Source organism: Panthera pardus, unplaced genomic scaffold, assembly GCF_024362965.1.
Source record: "Panthera pardus isolate Hobbes unplaced genomic scaffold, ASM2436296v1 HiC_scaffold_6, whole genome shotgun sequence".
Lineage (NCBI taxonomy): Eukaryota > Metazoa > Chordata > Mammalia > Carnivora > Felidae > Panthera > Panthera pardus.
Window position 1 is genome coordinate 10,081,331 of NW_026526991.1, and position 12,586 is coordinate 10,093,916.

Below are 12,586 nucleotides of genomic sequence, written 5' to 3' on the forward strand. Positions count from 1 at the left end.
ACCTTTGCTCCCCGCCCAGAATGGCATTGTCTGTGTTTGCTTAGCCAGACTGTTGAGGGCCTCTTTGTGCCAGGACCTTCTCAGCGGAGTTCCCAACCGTTTTAGGCTGTAAACAGACATGTTTTGTTAACTCAGCGTGCATTTTGAGGCCAAGTCGTGACACTGTTCAGGCCTTTTATCTAAATGTGTGTGTGGTGAGGATCCTGTCCCCTTTATGCTGTCCGTGTGCGTAGTTAATCCTTTGCTGTCACTTACCGAACGCCTCCACTTTTGACGTGTACTTCGCACCGTGCTTTGATGGAGCTCCTGCCACAACCCGTGTCTCAGCTGGGAGGTGGCGGCCCTTTCCGGTGCTGCTGCTGGTGGCTCTGGCGCTTCCAGGGGCCGTTCGGCCACAGAGCTTCTCTCTAAGCAGCCTTCCTGTCCAGAGCCTAGCTACAGGGACGTACAACCGAGGTGACCGTTTGTGGAGTAAGGAGGCAGGGGTACGGGTGTCCCACCCTCTGCGCTCAGGCCTGAGCTGGAAGCAGGACTTGGAATGAGGGAGGAGTGCCCAGTGCCTTTCTTCACTTCACGCAGCTGGACAGCCTGGCATCGAAGATTCACCGGACCTCCCGTGTGACCCTGTCTTCTTTCCAACTGTCCCTTCTTCCAGCTGCTTCCTTCCTGGTCATTCTCTATCAGACTCCCCTATGGCAGCAGTGATGTTCCTCATCCTGGCGGTGGCCGGCTTCGGTGACACCTGCGCACCGCCCTCTCCGGGACGAGCCGAGGCTTGTTTCCCCAGAGAAGCTCCAGGCTGAAACCAGAAAGGCGGGGCCCATCAGAGCAGCCTCTGCCGAACGTGTGGTCCTGCAGCAGTGCGGGGGTGGTTCTGGCGTTGACAGGCTCGAGTGGCAGAAGAGCTAGCTGAGTGGAAGCTTAAGAGTGGCTGTTTTCAGACTCACGGGATCCGAGGGGCCCTTGGGTGCTGCAGCCCCTCTCCTCTTGAGGACAAGAGAGGGCCCAGGGAGAGAAAGGGCCCCAAAGCAGCTGAGTTTGCAGACTACAGATGGACACCAGCAGTCCACGTGTTAGTTTCGGTTACTGAATGACCTTTAGCCTTTCTGAAGTGGACAAGGGCGTCTAGTGAAAAGGGCTGGTGGAAAACGTGTGGGTGATTAAGAATTACTTTTGACTTGGGAATTTTTTTTTTTTAAGGAACTCAAGACGACAACTTCCAAGTTTCCTTCCACAGTATCCAATACCAGATAGACTTAAGAAATGTGTGGAACAAAAAATCGACATTCTGACTTTTCAGCCATTACTCGCAGAGGTAGGGAAAGGGTCTGAGAAAATACTCTTCACTGAGAAAAAACTTGAGTTTTCTGATGGAATCAGGGGGAGCCCTACCCGGGTTCATTTTCTGCCACAGTTGGCTGGGAATTTCCAGTTCATGGGAGACAGGTCCCCCTGCCGCCGACACTAGTTGTGGGGACGCCGGCAGCCCAGCCTGTCTCTGCTTGGCGTGGCTTTCCCTCAGGGTCAGACTCTCAGCAGCTGGGAGGGCGTCACGTGTGGGAAGGCCCTGCAGCCATCGGGACCAGGGCGGGGGGACCAGAGCCGGGACGGCAGGGCCACACAGCTGCCGCCCTTGCCAGGTGCCGTGGTGCTGCCTTGTGCTCAGGCCCATTGGTGGCTCCCGGAGGAAGTCTTGTCCAGCCTGTCCACTGTTAGAGGTGGTGGCTGAAGCCAGACCCGGAGCGGGGCCCCTGCAGGGGAGGGATGGCACCGAGGAGCCCAGGGACAGGGGACACATGCCTGTGAGCACATGGAAACCAAATCCAGGCAAAAGGAAAGTGTCCCATCTGCTTGGTGGGGAGAGCACTTGCCCGGTGTACAGGAGGGCACTTCCCATGGGGTTCGGGGGTCCACGAGGCTGTGCGGTGTCCAGGTGATGACGGGGAGACCAGACAGCAGCCGGAGGGCGCCCTTATGTGCGCTGAGCACGTGCAGCAGGGGAGGACAGGTGGACGTGGGGCTGTGCGCAGAGGAAAGAAGGTTTAGGGGGAAGCACGGACCTGGGGAGCGGTTGTCTGAACCAGAGCAGATGCCCCTAGGGGTAGTGGGCCCTTCCTTCCCGCGAGGCTCTGGGCCCCCAGTGGCCGGGCAGGGGAGGCTCCCGCGGTGCCGTGGCGTGCGTTCGGGAGGCACAGGTCGGAGGGGCCCCCCCTCCCAGACTTGCTAGCCTTCTGGAAGAGGGAGAGAGAGGCCATATATGGTGAGTAGCACATGGAGACACCGGGGCAGGTGGGACAGCCCTGCGTGGCTGGGCCGCTGGCATGGCCGCTTGGAGGGGCCGGTGTTGCAGAGCGTGGATGGAGCAGGCCGCAAACTGGAAGCGGGGAAGCTTGTTAGGAAGGCGTTGTAGTATCCGTAATGAGTTCCGGGTCTGAACTAGGTTCCGTGGCAGCAGGCTGGCCGTAGAAATAGTTGGGGGGAGGGGGCACACCCTGAAGCCAAGTGACTGGACCATCATGAGAGCCTGTGTGTCCCTGACTCCCCTTCACGTGAGCCTGGGCACCGGGAAGGGACCTTCCTCATGAAGGCAGAAGTTCGCAGATGAAAATACACGCGATAACATTGATGGTACCAGTTGTGAAAAGTGCTGTGAGGCTGAAGGTTCCAGACTTGTGTCGCGGGTGTGGTCTGTTTAGTCATGTAACTGCCCGTGAGACGTGCCCTTGGTCAGCGTCCCCGCAGCCCGCGTGAGTGTGGGCACATGCTCCGATGAGCACACGGTGTCACCGCGGTCCAGATGAGGGATGCGTCTGTCCCCCCAGCATTTCTGTGTGCCCCCACCCCATCTCTCTGCTTCACGTGCTCCACTTTCTGTCGCCAGATTTTTGTTTCCTTTTTGGAATTCTAGAAACAGAATCCTAGTATTCTTTTTCTTTGGCCCTTTAACTCGGCGTAGTTATTTTGGTTTGAGATCCGTCTGTGTGGTAGACAGAAGAACGGCTCCCGAAAGATGTCCACGATTCACACTGGCACCTCTGACCTGGGTCACCTCACATGGTCGAGGGGACTCGGCAGGTGGGGGAGATGACCTTGGATTTTCCAGGTGACCCAGTGGAGCCCAGGGGTCCTTGTGGGAGGACACCAGGAGGGTCGGACCCCGGGAGGTGGACGGGCCGGTTGGCCCGTGATGGCGGGGATGTGGCGCTTCTCGGAGAAGAACGGGCAGGAGGACATGCTTCTCCCCGGGGGGCCTCCAGGAGGAAGCGGCCATACCCACACCTGGGATTCAGCGCCGTGAGGTGAGGTCACATCTGTCACAGTTGGTACTGCTGTGTCCCTGTTTCTTAGGGCTGTGTCGTCGCCATGTGAGCGTGTTCCTCAGCTCACCTACTGATGCTACACAGGAGGAGTCCCACACTGCGTGGCTGTGTGTCACAAGACACCTGGCCACAGAGGCTGGTGGGCTGCCTTCCAGCCAGGGGCCGGAAGAAGGGGGCCGCGGGGGCAGTGCCGACCGGGTCAGGGTGTCATTACAGGTGGCCGCACCACACCGTGAATGTGCTCGGTGCGCTAACTTGTCCGCCTGAAAATGGTCCATCTCGTGAGTTTCAGCTGCTTTTTCTGCCTCTGTTGCGAGGATCGTGTGGTTTTCTTTCTTCAGTCTGTTCACGTGGTGAATTCCTTTGATTTTCCAGACGTTAGATCAGCCTTCTGTTCCTCTGATAGCACTCACGTGTGTGCACACGCGTTCATCTGTGTTCACGAGGCACGTTGGTCTGTAGTGTGGTTTTCTTGTGACGCTTTTGTCCTGTGTTGATTCGCGTGTAGTGTGAGCCTCCTGGAATGGGTTGGGGTGTCCCCTCCTCTTTATTTTCCTACGAGTGTGTATGTAGGAGTGGTACTACTCATTCCTTAAATCTCTGACAGAATTTACCAGCAAGGCGATCAGGTCAGTTTTCTTTGTGGGAAGATTTTTTTATTAGGAATTCTATTTCTTTAGTAGTGATAGGGCAAATCAGCTTCTTCCTTGAGTGAGCTTTTGTGGGTTTTTTTTTTTTTTAAAGGACTTTGTTACTATTTAAGCTAATTTATTTGCATGAAGTTGTTTATAGTGTAATTTGCACCTCTTTTTTCCTGATCATTCTGGTTAGAAGTTTATAAATTTTTACTAATCTTTTCAGAGAGTCAGCTTTTAATTTTATTGTTTCTATTTTTTTTTCATTGATATCTGCTCTGATTCTTACTATCTTCTTTTCTCTGCTTACTTGGTTTCATTTGTTCTCTTTTATGTTTATTGACATTTGTTTCATAGCTTAAAATATCTATTTTGCTAAGTATTTCTTGCACACTTGAAAAGAACATGCTTTGTGCCATTAGTAGTGGGTTATTCTGTAAAAATCAGGGTGTGTTGGTCAGTAGTGTTGTTGAGATCTTCTGTGTCCTAATTGACGTCTGTCTCCTGTCCCACCACTTCTGGAGAGGCAAGTCTCACTCATAGCCGTAGACACGTGTCTGTTTGTCCATGCCAGGCCATCGGTCTTTACTTCCTGTATCGCAGCTCTGTAATTAGGGGCAGAAATATTCATGGTTATCATGTCATCTTCATTGGTTAGCCCCTTTTTCGGCATGAAACGTCTCACTTTATTCCTGGTGTTCTTGGTTCTGGAATCTACTCTGTGTGATACTCGTGTAGCTTATGCAACTTGTTTCTGATCAGTGTTAACATGGTGTTTCTTTTGTCCTACTTTTAACCTGTTTATGATTTTACCTTTTTTTTTTTTAAGTCTTTTTTAAAAAAAAAATTTTTAATGTTTATTTTCAAGGAAGAGAGAGAGAGTGAGTGGGGGGTGGGGGGGGAGGGGCAGAGAGAGAGACACAGAATCCAAAGCACGCTCCAGGCTCTGAGCTGTCAGCACAGAGCCCGATAATGGGGCTCGAACTCACGAACTGCAAGATCATGACCTGAGCTGAAGTCGGACACCCAACCAACTGAGCCCCCCCAGGTACCCCATTTATGACTTTATCTTTAAAGTGTGTTCCTCGGGGCACCTGGGCTCAGTCGGTTGACCGTCCGACTTCAGCTCAGGTCATGATCTCATCGTTCGTGAGTTTGAGCCCCACGTCGGGCTCTGTGCTGACAGCTCAGAGCCTGGAGCCTGCTTCGGATTCTGTGTCTCCCTCTCTCTCTCTGCCCCTCCCCTGTTCACACTCTGTCTCTCTCTCAAGAATAAATAAATATTTAAAAAATTTTGTCAATAAAATGTGTTTCTCGTAGGAAGCACTCGGTTGGTTCTTGCTCTTTCACCTATTTGACAGTCTCTGCCTTAATCGTGGTGTTTTTACTTTTGCGTTTGTGTGGTTACTGATACGACTTTGTTTAAATCTATCATTTGGCTGTTTGTATTTGTTCATTGTTTCCTTTTTTTTTCTTTTTCTGCTTTTATTTTTTAATTCCGTTTATCTCCTCTCTTGGCTGGTAACTTTTCTTTTGCAGCGTGTGTACTGTTGCTTCAGGGTTTCTGACAGCGCTACGCACTAGAACTTTCTGCTGTGATAGACATGTTCTGTATCTGTGTTCTCTGACATGGCAGTCGCTGGCCACAGGTGGCTGTTGAAGCATCTGAAATGTGGCTGCGGCACCAGGGGAATGGAGTCTTCAGTTCTCTTTAACTTTACTTCAGTGTAGCGTTGAGTAGCTGCGTGTGGAAGGTGGTGTCGTGTCGGCGTAGCACAAGCTTGAAGCATCTAGAGGTCTAGTGTGTCCCACATGGTGAGACCCCCATGGCAGCACCTTCCCGGTCTCTTTTCTTGGACATTTTGCTGATGCCATAAATACGGCTTCTACATACGCTCTGAGATTCATGCTGTGTTTTACCATGTTTACTTTACATACATATCGTCCGTTATCTTTTAAAAGCATTTTAAAAGAGAGGTCTTTTCTGACGCCTACCATGTAATTCCCATTCTTGGTCCACTGCTTTGCGTGGACCCAGACCCCCCATGGGGTCCTTGTTCTGCTAAACAAAGGGAACGTCTTTGGTGCTCATCTGCGAGTGAGCGGTTCTTTCGGCCCTTGTATGTCTGGAAGAGTGTTTCACCTCCATTCTTGAAAGATATTTTTGCTGGGTCTTGAATTCTAGGCTGGAGCTTTGCAGAGGCCGCTCTGCTGTCTTCTGGCTCGCTGCTTTCCTTCTTACCTTTTGTTCTTTTGCATGTAATGTGCACTTTTTTCTAGCAGCTTTTAAGATTTTCTCTTTATCACTAGTTGTAAAAAAAAATAATTTACAACATGCTTTGGTACAGTTTTCTTCCAATTTCTGGGCTTGGGGTTCCTTGAACTTCTTGGATATACGGACTTACAGTTTTCCTCAAATTTGGGTATTTTTTGGCCATTCTGTCTTCAGATAGCCTTTCTGCTGAGCCCCTTCTTCAGATTCCCGTTGCTCCTTGGAGCCGCCCCGCAGCTCAGAGATGCTCTGCTCAGATGTCTTCAGGACTTGCCTCTGCATTTGGGAAGGTTCGTATTGCCAGTCCTCAAGTTCACTAGTCCTTTTTTTTTTTTTCTTTTTTTTGCAACGTGTAGTCTGATCCGGTGTGCTTTAACGTCACACATGATAGTTCTCCTCTCCACCGGTTCAGTTGGCTCTTTTTTAGATCTTCTGTGTGTCTACGTCACATGCTCAGTCTTTTCTGGTTCTTCAAAGAACAGCTATTTCAGTGTCCTTGTCTGCAGATTCTGTCATACATGTCATATCTGGTTCTGTTGAGAGGTTTTTCTCCCCGTTGTAAGTTGTAGTTTCTGTTTCTTTCTAAGTCTGCTGACCGTTTTTTTTAAACGTTATATTGATTTTTGAGAGAGAGCTGGTTTGTTTGTTTGTTTTTTTCTCACAAGAGTGGGAAGGGCATAGAGAGAGGGAGACAGAGAATTCAAAGCAGGCTGTGCACTCAGAGCAGTGAGCCCGACGTGGGGCTCAGACTCACGACATCATGACCTGAGCTGAAGTCGGACACTCCACCGACTGAGCCACCCAGGCACCCCTAAGCCTCGTAAGTTTTCAATGCCAGACACTCTGGATTTTATCTTGTCAGCTGTTGGATATTTTTCCGTTCCTGAAAATATTTTTAAGTTTGTTCTGGGACGCAGTTAAGGTACTTGGAAACAAATACTTTCAAGCCTGGCTTTAAGGCTTTGTTAGGTGGGTCCAATACCTTTTGGAATGCTCGGTCTGATATCTCGTCTATTACAAGCCTTTCCGTTGGGGCTGATGGGAACCACGCTGTTCTTGATCCTGTGTGAGCTCTAGGAATTATTCCATCTAATCCAGTGGCTCTCAGCCCTGGAGACATTTTTGGCTGTCATGATGGGGGGGGGGGGGGGTGCGAGTACCAGCAAGTGGGTGGGGGCCAGGAATGCTGGTAAGTGCCCGACGACGCACAGAACGGCCCCCACCCCAGAGAATGGTGGCAGCCCGGGGTGCTGGTCGAGCCCTGCTCTTATCCCATTAGTTGGGTGTCCCAACATGACATGGTTTCCTATACTCGTGCACTGACCAGTGCTTTGGCTGACAGCCCGGAGGGGACCCCAGTTCCATGCCCTCAATGCAGAGACCACACAGCTCCCCTGGCCCTCTGCGCCAGGGCTCCTGGCAGCTCTCAGGTGGCAGCCGGGGCCGTCGCGAGGCTCCCTGGGGTGCACGGGCCCACTGTCCCATGCTGGTGGTGGTCGGTGTCTGAAAGCTGCCTTCTCCCCAGTCCGCTGAGTTTCAGCAGCTTGGACACAGCGGCTCCAGTGCCTGCCGCTTTCCTGGATACGGGCGTGTCGGACATGTGACTCTGCTCTCACTAACTTGCTGGGGTTTTTTTTTTCAGCTTTTGAACATGTCAAACTACAAGGAGAAGTTTTCGACTTTGCTCTGGCTTGAGGAGATTCATGCAGAAATGGAACTGAAAGAGTATAACATGAGTGGGGTCACCTTGAAAAGAAATGGGGATTTGCTGGTTCTGGAGGTCCCAGGACTGGCTGAAAGCAGGCCTTCTCTGTACGCAGGTGCGTTTTGTTACGTGCCCTGTTTTCTAGAGGGACCGCAGACGCTGACCCCCCTTTGGGGGAGAACGTGTGAACCGCAATACTGCAGTCCCGTCGTCTCCCTTCCTTTGCTTTGGCTCAGAGTTTTCCGTGCACCCAGCCCTGCGCTTTGGCCGTGGTGACACGATTCCTAAGCAGCTGACCCCCGCTGACGTTTGTTCACAGCGTTTGATTTTATAGTACGGCAGCAAAGCTCTGTGATTTTATCGTTTTACATGTCGTGCTATGTTTTTTAACTAGGTGATAAGCTGGTCTTAAAAAGCCAAGAGTACAGCGGACATGTCATCGAGTACATCGGCTGTGTGATTGAGGTGAGAGGCACGCCTGCTCCGCTAGTGCTGGGCCAGCCCTTCCGGCCAGTCGGGGGTCACCTGCCCACCCTGGCTGGGGCAGAGGCGCTTTTTCAGGCTTTGACGGTACTTCAGAAGATGCAGGATAAAGTAAATACTTAAATAAATTTGATGCAGAAAGAGAACTTAACAGCTTTTTAAAAATTACGTACTTTTTGGGGTGCCTGTGTGGCTCTGTTAGTTAAGTGTCTGACTCTGGATTTGGGCTCAGCTTGTGATCTCACAGTTCTATGAGTTCGAGCCCCACGTTGGGCTCTTGGGCTCTGTGCTGACAGCTCAAAGCCTGCTTGGGTGGGATTCTCTCTCTCTATCTCTCTCTCCCCACCCCCCCCAACCCCTCGCACACGTGCTCTCAAAATAAATAAAAAAATTTTTTAAGTCCTATAATTTTCAATCACGTAAGCCGTATAGCCATATTTACCTTTTAAATATATCATGTGTAAGTTGTGATGTTCGCATTTAGTCAAATTTGGGCATCCTGAATGTGCTCCAGAAGAGAGAGCCTCGGAAGGAAAAATGCACTTAAAAGTCTGCAGCTCTTACTGCTTCTGTGGAGATTTGTCGGCTTTTCTAGCCCCTCCTGGCCCACCGCAAGGTTGTGTGACTCGGCAGCTGGTCTCCATTGCCACCCTGCTCGTAGCACTGCCGCGAAGGGTCAGGGGAAGCCTGCTCGCTGCCTCAGGCAGAAAACTAACTGAGGACGCACCAGAGCCCTGCCTCTGGAGTGGGGATGGGCTGCGGGGACTAGAAGGGTCTGGTAAGGATTTGCAAGAGGGGCGACATCCGGCCTCCGCAGGCACGCTTGCCGCATTCTGCACCAGCACACCAGCGCCAGCCCTGGCCAGTGCGGCTGGTCGTGAAACCAGTGCTGTAGGACGACGGGGGAGGGAGCCGACCCTTGGCGCCCTGCCAGCTGCTCCCGCTGACTGTCTTCAGGGATGTGGCAGCACAGCGAGCTGCCCTCTCTCCCCCTGCAGAGTGGTGGCCACTTAGCCTGAACCTCCCCAGCTGTAACCACTCTGGCTCTCGACCAAGAGGTATGAGGAGCCCATTATGGCCAACTGGCAGTCTTAGCTTCCAAAGAGTAGACCCGATTGTGCCCCTCAGGGAGGAAGCCCTGGGGACTAAAGCCTCAGAAGCAGCAGGGCCAGAGATTGAAGGTACAAGGCCCCCTTGGGTCCTGAACACTGGTTGGGGGGGCGCCAGCACCATAAGCTGACAAACCCACACTGAAGCCTTGGGGGTGTCGAGCACCCTTACTCATCCTTCGGTGGGATATTCCACAAAGTCATCTGCCTCTGAGTGATGGAATTCATGGTCGAGTTAGTAAACTCTACAGGCCTCAGCCCATCGCTGTACTTGATTCTCTAGAATTTCATTTTTGGCCAGTGCAGTGGCATAGGAAACCATGATGGTTCAGGAGCCCCTCAGGAGAGCCCCACAGGTGGTGTGGTGGGCAGAGGACACGCATCCAGGATGAGCACTTACTTACTCCGTTGATGTCAGATTGGTTCTTCCTTGACAGGCGGCCCAGTGTTCTCACCCTGGCAGCAGCTGGTGGGGACATTCCAGAGTGAGGCCACTGTGCATCTGGCAGGTTGTGTACTCATGCTGGTCCGGGGGGCCCCAGCACTGACCCCTGCCACCAAAGTCACCTCCACAGAGGGGCCTCCTGGTCGCCAGGAGCATGTGCCTGGAAACAGACATGGTCATGTTCTCCTTTCCTGCTTAGTTTATCTCATTGAGCATGATTTTCATCTCCAAGCACTCTGCTTGATTTATTAAGGTGCCCTGGATTTTTTTTTTGGAGGGAGAGAGGTGTGAGTTTTTTTGTTTTATTATTTTAGAGACAGCATGAGTGGGGGTGGGGGGGGGTGCAGGGGCAAAGTGGCAGAGAGAGAGAGAGAATGAGAATCCTGAGCAGGCTCCATGCTCAGTGCAGAGCCATCTTGGGGCTCTATCCCCATGGCCCTGGGATCATGACCTGAGCTGAAATCAAGAGTGGACGCTCGACCGCGAGCCACCCGGGTATCCTGCCCTCTTAGTTTTTATATTAGGTTTGTTTATCTTTTTCTTTATGGATTTTTTAAAAAATTTCATATGTAGTATTTCAGGTTTCTAGAAATAACTGTGTCAGTGTGTGAAGTCCTTCAGGCCCAGATCTGTGATGGCTGTTTTTGCTGACCCTCACTCTTGGTGATTTGCTTCCTTGTGTGCTTGGTGATCTTTAATTACAGATTCATTTCCATCTGTCTCCATCCCTGGGAAACCTGGGGACCTGTGCCGGGCTCCCCCTCCGTCCACAGGGATTGTGGCTTCTGCTCTGCTGCAGGGAGGGGCCCTGCTGACGGGGCAGCTCCACCACCCGTGTGCCTGCCGGCCTCCTGTCACAAACTACAGCCGGCTCCGGTCACCTGGCCTCCGTGAAGCCCGCGCTGCCTGGCAGCCCTCATTCAGTTTGCACCCCTTTTCAACTCAAGGCTTGCCTTCCTGTTTTTTTTGTTTGTTTGTTTCCTCCCGTGCTCCCTTAGAAATTCCCTTTCTGCCCCGCCTGTCCAGGAACAGCTTTGTGCAGGCGTTAGTTTTTGGCTGGAGGGTCCCCAGGATGCGTAGTTCCCTATTCTGGAAGGGGAAGTCTTGGAATGACCTCTTTACGGAGGTGCTTTTGCGGCAGGTACCCCTCGCTGCATTGGTCATTGTTTGCTTTCTCGTCTCCTTCAGAGACATGGCCTGTGTGGCACACTGTTTCCCCAGAGCCCAGATCTCTAGGGTGCAGCCAGTGAGAAGCTCAGTAAGTGTGCTGGTGTGGGTGCGTCCACCGACCAGGTCCTCCCGTGTGGACAGTGTAACGACGCCAAACAACACTGTGATTTAATCCTCTTGATTATTTTTGCAGGGATTTAAAATGCCCAAGTGTAGCTCAAATCTGTAAAGGTTTCACGATGTGTTGCTAGATAAACATAGAAGATTGTCCCAACGAATCCAATGTAAAGTATGGAAATTAAATTGTTTGTTTCCTTTTTAGATTCACGAAGAAGAAGTAACTCTTAAACTTAACCCAGAATTTGAACAAGCATATAACTTTGAACCCATGGATGTGGAATTCACATATAACCGGTGAGGCTTTCGGTGTCTCTTCCTGCAAGCGTGTTTTTGCTGTTGATGGCAGCGGCCTCTTCCGTCCGTCTCTCCACCCGGAAGTGCCGGGGTGGGGGAGGCAGCGTGGGCTGTTCGTGTTTCTAGGTCACGACTCCAAAGTTGCAAACATTTTCTCTTCCTTCGTTTCTGGACTTTAAGTACGCTGACATCTTGTCATTTACCACATTGCAAGCGTGGAGCAGTGGCCCTGCCAACCTGCCGTCCCCTCCTTTTCATCCATTGCACCCCCCCCCCCCACCGCTAACTGGGATTTTGTATTTGTTTCTCCCTTGCTTTAAAAAAAAAAAAACAACAGTTTGTGCATCTTTATACACACACATACACCCACACACAGGAAAAATGTATTTAAAAAAAATTTTTTTAACGTGTATTCATTTTTTGAGAGAGAGAAAGTGTGCGCAAGCAGGGGAGGGTCAGAGAGCAAGGGAGACACAGAATCCGAAGCAGGCTCCAGGCTCTGAGCTGTCAGCACAGAGCCCAACGCGGGGCTCGAACTCACGAACCGCGAGATCGTGACCTGAGCTGAAGTCGGACACTCCACCGACTGAGCCACCCAGGCGCCCCAAGTATTTTTTGGGTTTGTTTTGAGCTTGCGGTCCCTAGTGTCTAGGAGGATTTCACTGGCATGTTACCAGGATTCTCCATGTTGTGTGTCACTGTTCAGTGTCACCTACTTCTTCCCCCCCCGGGTGAGTCCACTACTCTACTTGTGTGGACGGGCATCGGCCCTGTCTCTGCTCTGAAGGTTTTCTGCGGGCACCTTCTCCCTCCTTGTGCACAGACACTCATGTTTTCTGGGCCGTACACTTAGAAGTGAGACTGTGGTTTGGGGATGTACATTTCAGCTTTTACCTGTGGTGACATCGGAGATCCCCAGAACCGGCATCTGTAAGAACCTCTTGATCCATGCCAGCCCAAACCTGGCTTCGTTAGCCTTCTAAATTTGTGCCAGCTTGCTAGGTATATAATGTCTCCTTATGGTCTGGAGGTG

The 12,586-nt window shown here is 51.5% G+C and overlaps 1 protein-coding gene across 3 annotated transcripts in view; it reads left to right on the plus strand.

Annotated features, from left to right (window-relative positions):
- Positions 1–12,586, plus strand: part of MOV10L1 (Mov10 like RISC complex RNA helicase 1) — a 72,061-nt gene that overhangs the window by 26,268 nt on the left and 33,207 nt on the right. For all 3 annotated transcript variants that reach the window (XM_019447274.2, XM_019447272.2, XM_019447273.2), the window contains exons 10-13: positions 1,201–1,315; positions 7,870–8,047; positions 8,327–8,397; positions 11,462–11,553. In XM_019447274.2, coding sequence (XP_019302819.2) covers positions 1,201–1,315; positions 7,870–8,047; positions 8,327–8,397; positions 11,462–11,553 — 456 coding nt within the window. The remainder of the gene's footprint in view (positions 1–1,200; positions 1,316–7,869; positions 8,048–8,326; positions 8,398–11,461; positions 11,554–12,586) is intronic.